At 33.7% G+C, this 17827-nt stretch overlaps 1 protein-coding gene across 2 annotated transcripts in view; it reads right to left on the bottom strand.

The window, feature by feature from the left end:
• The window catches only part of LOC118191734 (long-chain-fatty-acid--CoA ligase 1-like), a 150906-nt gene that overhangs the window by 71376 nt on the left and 61703 nt on the right, over positions 1–17827 (bottom strand). For both annotated transcript variants that reach the window (XM_085821215.1, XM_085821216.1), the window contains exon 13: positions 1344–1494. In XM_085821215.1, the coding sequence (XP_085677341.1) occupies positions 1344–1494 (151 nt within the window). The remainder of the gene's footprint in view (positions 1–1343; positions 1495–17827) is intronic.

The raw sequence follows: 17827 nt of genomic DNA, 5'->3' as shown, positions 1-17827 counted from the left end.
ATCTGCTCGAAGACCAAAGCAAGTACAAAATTCTGAACCAGATCGTCACTTATGATGACAACTAGATTTACTTCAACAACACAGGCCGAAAAAGGGGTTGGTTTGCACACGGCGAGCCCGTCGGCAGCGTCGCAAAGAGCAATTTGATTAATAAAAAGGTTATGCTTTGTATCTGGTTTCATTGCCGTGGTATTATCCATAAGGAATGACAACTAGATTTACTTCAACAACACAGGCCGAAAAAGGGGTTGGTCTGCACACGGCGAGCCCGTCGGCAGCGTCGCAAAGAGCAATTTGACTAATAAAAAGGTTATGCTTTGTATCTGGTTTGATTGCCGTGGTATTATCCATAAGGAGTATCTGGGAAAAGGTAAAAACCTCGACAGTAAGGTATACAGCGAGATGCTACTCCGTGTTGACCCTGCTAGAAAGGAAAAACGTCGAACCGAGTTACGGTGCAAAAAGATAATGTTCCATTAAGATAATGCAAGACGACATGTGTCTGCATTCATTGGCTGGACTCTGTACGTACTCGAATGGGATCCTGGACATCGCTCCTTCGGATTTCTACCTTTTCTCGTACCTACAGCTACATCATGCTGGTTCTATTTTCCATTCTGAACAGGACGTCTAAAATGAGTTTGATCTATTTTTGGACTCACGGCCACCAAGTTTCTGGGCCAAAGGCTTTGAAAAACTACCAAAACATTGGCAGAAAATCACAGATTTGGGAGGTGGGTGATTATTACCCGCAACTAAAGGTACTGCTTTCATGTATTTTTTCCCTAACATTATTAAGAACGCTTTTTGGTGGAAAAATTTCGTTACAACCAGATAGGTAACACTGAATGTGCATGTAACTATTCACCGCATAAAAAAATATCTTTTAATTGTGTTGCGAAAACTTTTTTAATAGCTACTCGTGAAGTTTTGTGCGTTTTTTTATGTGGTCCCTATCCCCCGCCAAAAACAGGTTTGAGTATACAGTTATACATAGACTGGATCAAAATATCGTCAAGTTTGGAGACTTTTGGCAACAAAAATTAGTTGTGAAAGCCGCCGCCAGCTTGGCGATATCTTGCCAATTTAGCGAGATCATTTACCTTAATGTTTCTTGCTCCTGTTTCCCGCAGAGCTTCGTCTCTTTTAATTTACATTATACATAAAATACTTCAGTTTCACATATAAATTCACTATAATTATGTACATATATACAAAATTCCCAGCAATACATACACAAAGATTCTTCACTATTTAATAAGAGAGATAATTGTAGTTGTTGTTTTAAGCCCCCGTTGCCACATTTATTAATTAAATTTGTATTTCGGAGAGTTAAATCTTACCGTGCAACCAAGAGCGCAGCGGAGAAAAGTCAACACATTACTGGCTAGGGGAGCAGATCCGGTCACCAACAATCGCACTCGTCCACCCATATTTTCTTGAACTGGCTTGAAAACAAATCGATCCCAGACACTTCTATTTGTCACTATATGCCTAAAATGATGGTTCATAATACAGTAAATGGACATAATCTTGCACTGTTAATAAAATACAGTGTTTTGGGAAATACTTCAGAAAAATTCATAAATGTATTTTTAAAATTAACCAACGCAATTTAATAGTTCAAGGAATTTAAAGTTTATATATCAGACACTATAATATAACTGTAAATTTACGCTCAAAAATATAGGATGAGAATTTTAGAACATAACAATTCGCATTTTGAAGTGTTAATCATGGTTTGAGAAAAAAAATCTATTCTTTAAAAATTTAGAGATGTTTTAGTGAGTTTCTTACTGAATTAAAAAATTAGTTTCAGAGAGTGTTTGATAGCGAATAAAACAAATTTGATATGGACACCATATGACTTCCTTATTTGGCCTATTAAATTATACACATTTTTTTGCTGCATTTCATTTAAACTTGTTTCCTCGAATTTCATTATGGATAGATTTCTCATTCAATTGATTCAGTTCTCAATTCGCGGCAGAGCAAAAAATACGCAAAATGTCAAAACATTTTCATTAAAAATTGCAAAATACGGAAAAACAAAAAACACTAAAAATAGTTAAAACATTAAAAAAAAAAAAAAAAAAAAAAAAAAAAAAAAAAAAAATTACAAATAAAATTAGAATTTCTACGCAAAAACAGGCAATACGGCTAATCTATATTTTTTTGGTGCACAAAACGGAAAGCTTACTTTGGGTCCCATTCGGCAAAAAGACACTGAAAGCGCAGAAACTGACTTAATTCACTATTCTGCTAAGTTTCAAATGTTAAATAAATGGCGCGATTCGTTAGGCTTAACTTTTAAATTGTTGATAATTCTAGAATTATTGTATGCAGATTAACAAAAAGCAGAGAGAGAAAAAAAAAAAAAAAAAAAAAAAAACTTAACCTAAAAAAATCACACAATTCAATCACTTTTAAAGCAAAAAATGCACAATTTAACACCATATAAGAATAAAATTCAAGACAGGTATAAGATAGTGGGAATATAGTATATCTGATTGGTATGTAGGAGGTTCTGGTTCTAGTCCTGTGAAGTCAAATTATATACCCCCGTGGTAGAGACTGCCTAGATACAGATCCTAACCAGTACTTCTCAGGTGTTCGCCTAAGTCAACCCCCGCGGGGGGGTTGGAATCTTACAACTGTATTTAAAGAAAACAGCTCCTGGGTCCTGAGAAATATACGTTCACGTAACATCGTATTTGACTCGCATATTTTCCTCCTTTTTTTCCCCGCTAATTTTATCATACGAAAATCGAAAGAGGAAATTTATGAAAATAATGTAATTTCCATGAGCCATGGCCAACATCTTGAATTTAGTTACACGTTCGGAGAAGATTTGTAGCCATGAAGAGGAAGAGGTGCATGTTTGCGTGAATGTAGACAATTCTTTACGTATTATGCTATAATTAAGAAATGTCTTTCTTGCATAATTTATTTAAATTTTATTTTCGTATGACGTGACTGAATGATTGGAATAAAATTAATAAATAGTTTTTTCTGCATGCTTGACTAAACTTTTATTTACATAATGTTGCTTTCTACGGATTCGTGGATTTGGAATAATTGATGAAGAATGAAAGCGCAATTCATTTGCCAATAAGTACTATTACACAGAACAGTTCCATAAACACGTTACAGCCATCGAAAAACTGCGACAAACTGCCTGAAACAATCAGCAACACAGCCTTCAGGCTATCAGGCTAAAAGGGTGAAGACAGCATCACGACAAAGCACTAAAGTACAACTCCTGACTCGGTCGATCGCTCTCGAGCTAATCTCCGAACTCAAGACACCACTCTCGGGTACAGGCAGGGTATATATAGCTTTAACCTTCAAGAATATTCTCGGGAAAATCGCTAACAATGCGTTCTAGAATGCTCTCGGTTTGTTTATGGCATATCGCCAATTTTGTCGCCAAATGGGCTATTTCGCGCGCCAAATCTAGCAACCCTGCCTTTTCTTGCCACTTTCTTTCATCTCTGACCCCGCTTTGCGGGGAAGCTATCTTCGCAGCTGGGCATTTCGCAACAATATTATATGATACCCATGGAATCAATAAATTCATTTATAAAATTTTTTGTTCTTGTCTTTCTTTAGTAAATTTGGAACTATTAAAATAACCTAAAGAAACGTCCTCTTATATTAGATTCATGCCTTTTATTAATAGGTTAGTTAGTCTAATCTTACAATAGCATTTTTTTAAATTTAATTATTGCAATTATAAAATTTAACATTGCGGTTTAATATAAAGCTACAATTAAATAGTAATAAATTTAGTAATGCGAAATATTGAGAATGTGCATTTAATACGTCATATTTATTAGCTATTAATTTGTGGCTATTAATTTCGTTTTGGCATTTTGAGTCGATTCGCTTTTCAAATTGTTGCCACCAAATATTACAGCCCTGCATTATAATTAAAGAAAGTAAATAATAAAGAATCTACATGAATGTATATACATTTCTTCCTCTGTGAAAAAACACCGGTACCTAGAGCCATCGAACTTTGAATAACGTAGTCCTTCATTCGATTATGGGCATCTGGAAGCCCAAATTTGGAATATGCTTTATTATCTATTTCATATTTTGACAAACATTAAAGAAATTTTGAATAACAAGCTAAACGATTTCAAAGCGAGCAATGGCAACACTGCTACGTACGAAAAAAAATTATCTCCAGCACGCAAGACTTATGCATCGGAAATTCTAAAGATACGCTCTTTTAAATACTTTGCGATGTTGCTGTTGAATTGAATTTTATGGTTTAAGTGCGAAGAACATGATATTTAATAAGTCAAAACTCAAAACGTTAAAAAACAACCTTTTGGGCGTAATATAAAATTTGAAAGCTTTCGGGTTTTTTCTAATAGTTTTTTTTCCCTCTCCAAATTTTTATCAAATACAATTTAATTTTTAAACAGAAATATATTCGGTTTAAAATAAATCAGCATAAATAACAATGTGCCTTCTATAACCAGTCATGACGTAACAGATAAAGATCAATAATGCTTTTACTGTAAAAACTACATTCTTTAAACAATCAACATCCATACAAGATATGATCAACTCTCATGTGATTCGCGTTCATATTACGCAACTAATCATTATTCACGTGATCTGAATACAACGTCAATGAAATACCCACATTTCAAGCCGTATGGTCTAGTGACGTAATAGTACATCGTCATAGGTTAATATCTAATCTTTTCTGAAACTCATGTGGTCTAAAACTCACGGAAATTAAAATAATATGTTATTCTCCATTTTAGACCACAGACACTTGAGTCAAAATGTTTGAGTAACATTCTTCAAACGCAGCTCCCAATTTTTGCAATCGCACAATGCAAAGGGGCGGGTAAGAAGAATGCAGGGCCCCAATGAGAAAAGGGACATATGCTATGCTTCGGGCCTCCAAATTTTTACATAATGTTTTAAAATGTGTTGAAAGTTTTAAATGACTTTTTTTCAGCTCTGGGTTTTAGAAATACGAAATCAAAAGCAGGAAAATAAAAAGTGTTTAACTTTTTATAAGCTTTTATTTGGCTCACTTTTGATGTTATGGTCAAAAGTTTGTCATCAATTTTTAACCCTCTGAGTGCAATGACCGGCTACAAGAGTTTTTTGTCACTTTCATTAATAATATAAATGCCATCTTGATGAATGTAAGTTTATGAAAATAGAGATCAAAATAGGTAAATATATATATATTTAGCTAATGAAGGTTCTTTAAATGTAGGTACAGAATTCATGACAGATCCAAAAACCCGAGTCTCCCAGAGGGTTTTAAACTACTTTCTGATAAGCTATTGAGTTTAAATTTTGTATGCATACTGTTTGCGGATGGCAATGCAGTGTAGTAACATTTCTTTCAAAATTAAGTAATTTGGTTTGGAATTTTTCTAATTTGACGCTGGAACGGTTTCTCGAACACATATTAAAAATCCCAGAATTCTACGCTTTGCACCATCTGATAGAGCAGAAAAAAAAAAAAATCTTTTAAAAGAAAATTATTCGAAATTTTTAACATAGTTTCTGATTGAATTTTCGAAAATCTCTCCACTTTTCCTATTATTTTCCTATTTATTCTAACATTTAAAAATTTCAACATCTAAAAATATATCTGCTATAAAGTTTTGAAATTTTCACAGCTTATAAAACAAACCTTCGCCCTCTTTTTTGACAAGAATAATAGAGACGATTAGGCGATTTTTCTTTGTTAAAAAACAAATAAATAAATAAAATAAAAAGTCTGAAAGATTTTAATTCCAAAGAGGCGTTTTTGAACGTTTTGTGTGTTACCATTATTTATTCAATATCATGTTTCACGTACTCAAGCCATAAAATTCAGTTCAACAACAATATCGCAAAATAATTTTAAAATGAGCACATCTTTAGAATTTCCGATGCACAATCTCGCGCGCTGGACATAATATCCCCCCCGGTACAATGATGCCATTGCTCGCTTTGAAATCGTTTAGTTTGTTAATTAAAAATTCGTTAAAGTGTTACAAAATATGAAATCGATAATAAAACAAATTTCGAATTCAAATTAGGGCTTCTACATGCCCATATTCTATGGAAGATTACGTTATTCAAATTTTGATGGCTCTAGGTACCGTTGTTTTTCACAATGCGAGAAACATACATACATTCATGCAGATTCTTCATTATTTAATTTTTTTAAATATAAGACAGGGCGATAACATTTGGTGGCAACAATTTGAACAGGGAAACAACGCTTATCGTGAATCGACGCAAAATGCCAAAACGAATTTAATAGTCCTTCTGGGCAAATTGCTCCTTTGGACTCAAAGGGAAAAAAAAAAGCGCTAGAAGACTATAGCGAAAGGGTGGGGTGCGGTTCTTCCTTTGGCATCTCGTGATTAGTTTAGTTTCGAAGTTACGACATCATTATACGTCACGGTTTCGGTTCGTTTTGTTTGCTTGTGCACAATTTTTTTTTTTTTTTTTTTTTTTTTTTTTTTAAGATATTGATTTTCTTTATTTATTTAGTTCCCTCACCTTGCTAGAAAGATCTGCAATCAAATTAAGCTTCCTATTAAATCCTTCTGCCGTTTTATAAATGTTATTTTGTTTCCTCTCTCTTATTATAAAGCAGATTTTTATATTCTTTACATAAACAGATATAAACATTAATTAGCAATTTTAAATACTTTTTAAGATAACAATACAGTGGAATGAAGCCATTTTTTCAAAATTCGATACAGAGTTTTTTTCTTTTTTAAGTTTAATATTAAAAATTTTTTTCGCCCATATCTACGTTAAACAAATTAACTAAAAATCTCAGAATTTCACTAATTGCACCATCAGATAGAGCGGAAAAATCTTTCAAATGAAGTTTATAGGCGATTTTAACTCAATTGTGCAATTTTTGGCGAAATCCCTGTATTTCACCCATGGAGGTAGGAAGTAAGAAGGAGTCGCCCTAAACAAGTTTCTCCGTACCCTGCTCTGAAGCACCGGCGATCCCTACGTGGTGACCAAAACATTGGGTCATTTACCATTGAGTTCTATGGGATTTGACGCTTTCGGGTGTAAATATTTTGTAATTACGTCGCAAATATACATATAAATGTATATATTTTCTTTTTCTACAACACTTCAGAGTCCTAAGTATGTGAAAACAACATATTTTTAAACAACATTTCATTCTGAACGGAATTAAATGCTATACTTTTCACAGGACAGTTTTCTCAGAATGGTTTAATTTGAATGAAATATTTTCACAAGTTTTCGTTAATTACATTAGAAAAAAAAATTAAGGTAATTCGGTTTTATTCGGTTAAGGTACAAAAATTAAGATCAAAGTTTATTGTATTATTAATATTAAAATTATGCATTATTTCTTTTCTATTTATAGAGCTTCTTCCTAAAATACTTTCTTAAATATGACATGATTTTTTGGCTTCTTTTAAATCGAAAAATGTAAGTCAATTTATAATTAATGCTCTATTCGGTTCATTTTAAATTAGAGAATTATTAGGAATTAAATAGTATTTGACTTTCTCTGAACATTTCTAAAAGGGAATAAAATAATTTTTTTTTTTTTTTTTTTTTTTTTTTAAGTATTATTTAAAACTTGTAACTGAGTTATTATAAAATGTAAAGTGAATAATTTTTTTAATTATACTTATCAGATTTTTTTTTTTTTTTTTTTTTTTTTTTTTTTTTTTTTTTTACCCTTCATTTCAACAATACATATTCCAAAACTCTTTATTACGTTCTTAAGTGCGCATCTCATAGCATTTGCCTTACAATACCTTTTAACAGATTGCTTTCCAATACGAACAATTCTTGCTTAAATAGTTTTAGAACGTATTTGTCAACAGGATTTCAATTTATGTTTACAATTCAATATTAAGGTTATTATATATTTAGATAACATTTATAATCATTATAAATTAGATACATTTAATCATTAGATTTCTTCACAGTACTTTCACAGTTGTTTATAAGTGAATAAATTCTTCATTTCAAATACATTTATAAATAATTTAATGAATATTTAAGTATTTTGTCAAAGGCAGATACATGCTTTTTGCAAGCACATGCATAAATACCCATACATATTTCCTATTTATCATTTCCGGCATGTGCAAATCTTTAATTTCTGTGCATTCACTATATTTTTCGTGTAAAGTAATTTACACTAATTTAGCATAGACCCGAAAGTTTTACATAAAAAATATATATGAATATAATTTGAGTGAAAATTATAAGTATTATTTTTAATACCCACTCAAAGGTCAGTTTTTCTTCAAAATTCCTCCACAATGGCATCTCTCTCTTTAGGCAGATAGCCCTTGCATGCGTTACTCTATTTAATAAAATCTTAATCTGACCTATGTGCCTAATTACAAATATTTTAACATACATAATTTTATATTTATATTTAGCCATCAAGTTTCAAATTTTTTAAATCTTCTAGAAAATAAATTTTGGCAGATCTCTTTTAGCAATTTTCTTAAAATCTATATTTTTGTAGTGCAACAGCTTAGAATTTTATAAAACAAATTCATAATCAAAATCGCTGTTGTTAGTTATCGAAAAATAACCAAGATGTGATTTTTGCGTAAATGTCAGTAAACTATACAAATTGCTATTATCCATTACACTATGAATGTTTCTTTCATGCGAGAGTGTCCCTTTTTCGATTTCTATGGAACTGTCGTGTGTCGAAATACTATCAGAATCTTGTCAAGCGAGCTTCTGAATGGAAACAAACAACACCCCGTCTGGTGACCCAAGCTTCAAAGCAGTGCTTCACTTCTAGCGCGGAATGGCCCCTCCTCCCTTTCTTACCTCCATGATTTCACCATTATAGATGTTGGAACAATTAATGAATTCAAAACTCTTTATCAAAAGCTTACAAATTTTCTGATTCATTTTAATTACACAAATTTCTCTGAGTTTAATAACGTAAAGATTCTTTGGGCACGTTTTTCTAATTTTTCTTAATTTTGAATTAAAAGCTATTTTTATTTTTATAAGGTATTTCTCCCGCCTTCATAGCGTGCCTTCGTGGTGTAGTGGTTCTGCACACTGGGCCGGTATTCCAGAGGTCCGCCGTTGGATTCCCGGCGAAGGCGATTGCTCATTTTTCATCTTGCCTGCTTTCAAAAAAATCCTAATGTCTCTACATATTTATTGCACTAATGAAAGAAGCACTATTTTTCTTACATACTGTATTTATAAGGAATTACAGCATTCTCCCGTGCGTGCAGTCATAGTGTAATTGGTCCCACGTCCATCTAGCTAGGTGTAAATAGTTGCACACTATCTGGATCAGGGAAAGGCAAACGTTTTAGGTCGCAGGCCAAAACTCAAAAAAAAAAAAAAAAAAAAAAAAAAAAAAAAGTTTGGAGGGCCAAGATAAATTTTTCTAAAATTTTAAAAACAATATAAAAGTATTACAATTTAAATATGTTAATGAGATGAATGAAATTGCAATTTCATTTTTAAAAGTTGCTTATATTGAGGTTTGAAGTGAGATGTACTGATTTTAGGGAACGAAGCTAAATGCTCATCTGCCACTCTACTTCTGAAATAATTCTTTCTAAAGTTCACAGTTGAAAACACTTGTTCACATATATGAGATGAAACAAACATAGCACTGATATTCTGGGCGTGAGCTATTAAATTTAGGAAACTAACATTCGATACTGATTTGTAAAACCTAACTTTGGCATACTTAGAAACAACTGCTTGAGATGACTGTTAGATTGCAATTAAAGCTGCAGATCTAAGCTCAATGTTTCACAATTTACATCTAAAGGCATTGTAAAAATATTTAATTCTGTTTGAATGGCGCTGAAATCTTGAAACCTGCTTTCGAACTCAAAAGGCAGTTTTTTTCTCAAGCCATCTTCATAATTCTTTAGCTTCATTTGCTGAGGGTCTTGAATTTAACCTCGGGAAATGAGACACGTCGTTCTTAATTAGCTGCCGAGAAAACAGATCGTTAGTTGAAAAGCTTTGAGATGGGCCCAGATATCGTCGATGAATTGATTTTTCCCCTGCATCTTGACATTCAAGTTGCTCATATGACAAAGACGATCTGTGAAAAATGCCAAGTCCGAAAGCCATTCTCTATTCTTTTAACAGTTCGCACTCCGCAGAACTCTGTTTCTCATGGAAGAACGACAAAATTTCGTCTTTCAGCTGCCAAACTCGGTCGAAAACACACCTCCACTAGCCACCTTACTTTCATGTAATACAGTACGCCTGAGTATTATTCGGATTGCACGGACTGAAGAAAATCTCGAAATTGCTTGTGAGTAACCCCCACGAGATCGAACAGTATTTACAAGCTTCACGACTACATCAAGCACAGGTTTCATATTCAATTGCAGATTTAAACAGAGCATCTTGATGTATAACACAATCTAGAAAAACAAAATTTCTCGAGATAATTTTGGTTAAGAATTCAAAAAATTCAGTTTTTTTTTATCTGTCATATTTGGTGCTCCATGGGTCGTAATATTACATATATTTGTTATAGGCACTTTCAAAGTTAAAAGCCCTTCCAAAAATTCACAAAAAAATATCACATCCCGTTGTAGTTCCCTTTAAAAACACGCACGCCAGTTCCACGGTAGTTTCAAAGTTCTCATCAACACCTCTTATAAATAATACTAATTGAGAAGTATCATTTATATCAGTGCTTTCATAGATAGCTACGGAGCAAAATTTAAACTGGCCAATTTTTGACTCTAATTGTGATGTCAAATTTTTATCGATATCTTCGATTCTAGGAGTTAACCATTTTTCGAGGTAAGCTTACAGTCTCAAAATAATTTTTCTTGTTTGGACAGAAAACATCACAAACTTGGAGCATGCATTGTTTAACGAACTCTCCATCGCTGAGAGCTTTATTAATTTTAGCAATATTGTATGCTACAATATAACTTGCATTTGTAGCTGCTGCTTCTTGGATACTATTTACCTTCTTGAAAAAATTTTGTCGGCCTGATAATTTTTTACAAAGACTTTCTGCATTTTTTCCCTTCCATATTTGGACATTGCTTCGTAACTGGAATTCTAATGCTTAGATGTGAAATGGTGAGAAATGTTATATTCTTTGAAGACTGCTACAGCTTCATTGCAGATGAAACACATTTATTTATATTTCACAGCTGTAAAACATATTTCCAGGTCCATTTATCATTAAAACCCCGGCACCTGAATTCAACTTTACGTTGTTTAGTGGCCATTTTGGGGTTGAAATATTTTACGAATAACCCAAACAAGCACTAGCTACTCTATATCTTTTAATAACTTTACCGCTATTCACAATGATGTTATATATCCGCAATCTTTCCTGACGCAATTAATAATATTAGAACTCGCGTCAAAAGAAAAGGCCGCTGGCTAGAGCTTAAAATGCGCAGTCTGCCCACTTGTGAGATTTAATTCACTTATATTGGATTTCCACATGTCTGCTCCCCGAGAAAGAGATAACGCTTGTTGCTGCCAATCTACAGCTATAACTAACAAAGAACTTTCGCTTTTAACACTTTACCGATTGAAAGATATCTATGCTTGCTATTTACGATGATTTATGTTTTGTAGAACAAAAATAGAGAAAGTAAAAAGATCACCAGTTCTCTGGGAAAAAAAAAAAAAAAAAAAAAATTTAAAAAAATTAAAAAAATTTAAAAAGAAAAAAATAATATTTAAAGAAAGTAGAAAAGGAGATGGATATATAATATATAAATATATATTTCTTTTAATTTGCTACGGACCGTCCAATTAAAACTCTATCCGCGGCGCGGATAGAGGCTTCCGACGGGCCGTAGTTTGCCCATCACTGATCTGGAAGACACGTGGTTCGAATTCCCGCAAAAGCATAGTCGAACTTTTAATTTTCTAGCTCTAAGTGTTTAAGAAGTTTTGAAAGTCTCCCTCCCCCCACACAAAAAAGGGGGGAGATAACTTGCCACCACTTGAATTTGTTCTACTGGATCTCGTGGCTCTCCCTAATTGCCCTTTAAGAACATTAAGCCACTGTCGCACTCTCCCGTAAGCCATCGTGTTGTAACTGGTAGAACGTTTATCTGCGATTGGAAAGACCATAATTCGAAATCGAAGAAGGCAAGTTGATTTCTACGCTTCGAAGAGGAAATGTAAATGTCTGCACATTTATGTTTATATATATATTTGTACATTTATAATCACTTTGTTGCCTTTTTTAGATCATCATTTAATCGATTGGATTGTTAAATATCCCAAATAATTGACTTCTGCAATCTTCGTGGTGTAATAGTTAGCACACTCGGCGCGTATTCGAGAGATCCAGGTTCAAGTCCGGGCGAGGGCATTGCTCATGTCTGACGTTTCCAGCATCAAAATAAATAATATGTTTAAAGTTGCGCCCGAACTAAAAGGTGGTGGATGATGATTCTTCACCACCAGGATGTGGCGATTGGGTTCCTTAATCCCCAGTCGCTCTTTAAAAGGGGGATTTTTCTCCCTCCTTTCTGCATGCTTTCTTGGTGTAATGGTTAGCACACTCGGCATGTATTCGAGAAGCCCAGGTTTGAGTCTCGGCTAGGGCGTTGGTCATTTTTCATATCTCCTGCTTCAAAAATCCTAATGTCTCTACAAGCTGCTAAATTCAAAGACAAAATTTTACTCAAGGAATTCACAAACAATAACAACATTCAAAAGATTTAACCTTTTCGTACAAGCTCAAGCATATTTTTTCTTATTGTGTTAAATAATGTTACGAAATGCCCAGTCGCGGTAAGATAGATAGCTTCACCGCAAAGCAGATTTGGGGATGCCAGAAAATGGCAAGGGAAGGCAGGGTTATCACATTTGGCGACAAAATTGACGATATGCCACAGACGGATGGAGAACCTTCTTCTGGATTTACTGGTTTAACCCGGAATGTTCTCAAACACACACACACACACACACACACACACAAAAAAAAAAAAAAAATCCTGCTCGTACGCTGAGAGTCAGTCAGTGCGGAGTCCATCGAGTGGACAGTCAGTCAGTGAGTGAGTGTCTCGAAGTCTAGTGCCGAGTTGCTCGTCGGGTACATCGAGAGATTCTCTTAGTGTATCACGAGTTAGTGCAGTGTCGAGTTTTATCTTAGAATGTGTTGAGCTCCGAGAACGACCGAACCGAGTCGGGAGCTGTACTCTAGTGTATCGTCGAGTGCATCGCGAGTTGTAGCGTGGAGAGTCTCAAGAGTACGTAGAGTTCCGAGAACGACCGAGCAGAGTCGGGAGCTGTACTCTGGTGCTTTGCCGTGAAGTTGTCTTTACCGTTATAGCCTGAAGGCTGTGTTGCTGATTGTTTCAGCTTGTTTATAGCAATTCTTCGACGACTGTAAACGTGCTTTTGGAGCTGTTTAATACTGGTTATCAAATTGTGTTTCGATACTTCATCAAGTGTCGTCGTTATTCTCTCCAAATCCACGAACCCCGTACGTAACGAAGAAAAATACGCAACAATAAGCTTTACGGAATTTTAATCTATTGTGGAGAAATAGTTGCCTGGTTTTTATTACTTAAATAGCTTCAATAGTCGAAAAACTGATCTCTATAGTCCACATGAAAAGCTTGTGGAGAAAAATTCTCATTTGCATATTACAGGCGAAGAAAACTGCACAGCAGCTAGCAACTAGACTACTTATATTGAATTATCAACAGTCAATAGTTTCCTTTACTAAGCTAAAGATACATTACATCAGATGCCCCTTTAATTAATCTTAACACAAGGTTTTGTCCTTGAAGAAAGAGAATAATTTGGTTACTTCAGTGCATTGGCCGCAGTATGAAATGATATTTTTTCCTTTAAAATAACTCTCGTCTTAAAATGCCCAGTCTAACATTTAAAATATATTGCTGTTACTAATCTTATTGATCTGAATATCAGTCAGATAATGCCAAGGAATATTATAATGGTTAAGAGGCAAGATGTTGCATTTGGCTTTGACTTTTACATCTTACCAAAAATAGGTTAGAATAGACATTCTTGATCAACATCCTTGATCTTACAGATTACAGTATTAATCTGACAAGTTCAGTTCTAGTTTTGAAAAAGAACACACCTGGTGACAGATCTAAGTGTTTACTGCCTGTCTTCTTCTACCACCTACTTCTCCAGATGGCTTTTGTCTTAAGAGTATTTTAAACGCTCTTATGCCGCGAAGACATTATACACTTACAGACATCCTTGCCTTCTCTGGGATTTGAAATTGGACCAAGTCGTACGGTGCGAAGTCTAGACTGTAAAGCGCAAGCGTTAAAAAAAAAAGATACACAGTCTCGCGCGGTGGAGATAATTTTTTTTTTTTCCGTACAATGTTGCCATTGTTCGCTTTGAAATCGTTGAGTTTGTTAATAAAAAATTCTTTAATGTCTGACAAAATATGAATTAGATAATAAAACAAATTCCAAAATAGGGCTTCCAGATGCACATATTCGAGTGAAGCACCGCGTTATTTAAAGTTGGATGACTCTAGGTACCGTTGTTTGATCACAGTGCGAGAAGCATACATACACTTATGCAGATTCTTCATTTTTTAATTTCTTTAAATATAATACAGGACTCTAACATTTGGTGGCAACAATTTGAAAAAGAAACCCCGTTTATAGTGAACCAACGCAAAATGCCAAAATGAAATTAATAGCCCTTCTGGGCAAATTTCTCCTTTGGGCCTGATAAATAAACTGAAGCTTTATTGTGTTGTAAAATCCAATCTCTCGTGTCCAAATCTGCCCTTGTCTGATAGCACTAGGACCTACACACTTTCAAGATTCACATTTGTGCGAACAGTGAAGAAAGCCCTTTCTCTTTCACTGTCGTCGACCAATTATCGGCCATCTTTGGAACTACGAACCCATTCATACACATGTGCCTTTGATAAGCAATGTTCACTATATGCACCTCACAATTTGTTAAAAATGTCAGGCGGTGTTTCGCCCGATTTAACGGAAAACTTAATAGCCATTCTCTGTTCGATTTTTGCATTAGGCCATTTTCCTGGCAAGCGTTGTAGAGAGGTACTATAGTTCTCACGAATTTCTAATTCCGCTTCTCTAAAAATGCTGTCATTTGGTAGGCATATATTTATTATTATTATTAACGTGTTTCGCCCTAAGACACTTCACGGAAGGGAGGGGTGTCTTCTTGGAAGACTTTCTAAGAGAAACTGGTTCGTATTAACACGTTACACATAGGGAAAAGCACGAAAACGCCCATGCAGCTAGCCCGTTCGCGGTATTCGGACGTCGAACCGAAGTACCGGTGTTCAAGGATTTTTACCGCTCGATCGCTGGTGAGCCGGTAGATACTGCGATAGGACAGGAATATACTGCGATGCTCCTATTTTTTCTAAAGTAGATGCTGGTCATGTAGTATGACATTTATATGCTGCCCTTCTCATATTACATTTTTTAAAGACTGTATAAAGCTTCGAAAATGTCTCAGAAGATATGTAATGGCAACTAAAACGCGAAATTGAATATGCAGTGAAATTAGATCGTTGTATATAGTAGGATGCGAAAATTGCATTATAAGTGAGAAGAAGTTTTGAAGATTGTTTTGTTTCTAATGCCATACTTCAGGGAGGAAAATAATTTAACTGTTTTACCTGCTACGAGAAATAGAACAGTTTCCCCTTAAAAATAATGTAAAATGATAGAACTTAAATTACTTTAAATGCACTTCTAGATAAGAGATTTAAAGTTTAAAGAAACATATATTGATTATGACCTTATTAACTTTTGCAAAACTAGATTTTTAAATTCCCATTTTTTGCTTAATAAACAATTAGGCAACTTGTGAAAAACATATTTACATTATCTATATTCTATACATTGTTACCGGTAAAGTATGTAACGGCAGCATTCTATAGAATGACTATGCATTGTATTTAATACCGGAGGTTTTTTAGGCAAAGTATGAAATGTGAGAATTATTACATACTTTCCCTAGGCATTGTGTATAATACCTAGACATTCTATAGAATGACAAATGCTGTTTGGGTAAAGTATGAAAAACATGTTATAAGACTATTATTTAAAATATTTTCATTCCTCAAAAATACAAATGTTATTTTGAAAAATTAATGAAAGAATGCAGTTAAAATACAGGGTGTTTATAAAGTCCCGGACCCATTTTGATGTTTAATAACTCATAAAATAATGAAGATATAATAAACAAGCGTATGACATTTATTGATAGAATAACTTATACATTTTCCTTTTCAGGTTTGAATATCTTTACTTTTGTAAATATCGTCTGCGCGCGTGGTTAATTTCAGATAATTTCATATTCCAGTCTAAATATCTGTACTTTTCTAAATATCGTCTGCTTATTAATTGCATTTTTATTATTATTTTTTTAATTATTTTATTTTATTTTATTTTATTTTATTTTTTTTTTTTTTTTGGCAACTATTGCAATGTTATGTTTACTTTTGATGTGTTTGTTTTAGTACTTTTGTATGTGATGTTTTATTCCAGAATTTATGCCAGAATTACAACTGCAATAGCCTCTGTGGATGCCGACATGCTTGCCGGTACCTGGCGTGAAATTGAATATCGACTTGATATTCTCCGTGCGACGAAGGGGGCACACGTGGAAGTTCGTTGACAAGGATCATGAAACTTTTTGAGTCTTAACCATTTATGTTATTAATTTTAATTTATCTTTATTATTTTATGAGTTATTAAACATCAAAATGGGTCCGTAACTTTATAAACACCCTGCATTATTCAAAATATGTAAAAAAAAAAAAAAAAAAAAAAAAGAAAAAAAAAAAAAAAGAAAATGAGATGATCTTGATACACCAGTTTGTACTTTCTGTCTGGCTCAGACTGGGAATTAATAAGATCTACCTGTCAATGGAAATCAAATTCAGAAACAGTCCTAAGTTTCATCACCAGTGCACTTTTTAATACCATTTTGTTTTTTAGACGAATACAATTAGTACCATTCAATATCATTATGTATAATGTTGTTCTATTTGGTTGAAAATTCTTTCGACATTCTGTCACGTCGTCCGTGTACAGTACTCAAATGAGTTTTCATGAAATACGAAAAATAACCCAGCGTCTGTGACGTAATACTGGATAGTACTGATGTTTCCTTTTAACAGGGTAAATGAATGTACTTTTATTTTCCACAAACATCATATCCTAGTGATTCAGCAGCCAGTAGTAGTCTTGGGTTCCTTTTAAGCAGTTATTTTGCCTTTTTTACGTCATTTACTAACTTCTGTAAGTAGTTTCGGTTCTTCGAAACGAATCGGAAATGTATTTCATACTTTTCCATTAGTTTGTCATTTGGTATTATATAGAATGCCTAGATGAATCGTTTCATACACTGCCGGGTAGTTTTAGGCATTATATGCAATGCCTAAACCTAGCATTATATGCAATGCTTAGGCATTACATGCATTGCCTAAGCATTCTATAGAATGCTGGATTTCAAACTTTGCCGGTAATATATATATATATTATAGTCAGACTAAAACTAATACGTTCTTATGTAAAGGCGTGTTTTTTAACACAATTGAACTAATTCGGAAATCTTGGGCGACATTTTCTAGATAAAAGAATTAGGTATTTAATTAGGTATTTGATTAGCTGATTAGAGTTTTAGTAAGTCGAGTAAAAACTACGAATACTTCAAATATACCATCAATTAATACTAAATCGATTTAAAATCTTTTGTTGCTCATTCGCGGAATGAACTTGACTTGAAAATACATTTACTCGTAGCAGCATAATAAGCAAAAAAAAATTGAACACACGAAAACGTGATCTTT

The sequence above is a fragment of the Stegodyphus dumicola genome, chromosome 7, assembly GCF_044657685.1.
Source record: "Stegodyphus dumicola isolate Sdum_Otavi_A_Nest chromosome 7, ASM4465768v1".
Classification (NCBI taxonomy): Eukaryota; Metazoa; Arthropoda; class Arachnida; order Araneae; family Eresidae; genus Stegodyphus; species Stegodyphus dumicola.
The sequence above is the reverse complement of the archived record's forward strand: the minus strand, read 5'-3'. Positions and strand labels throughout refer to the sequence as shown.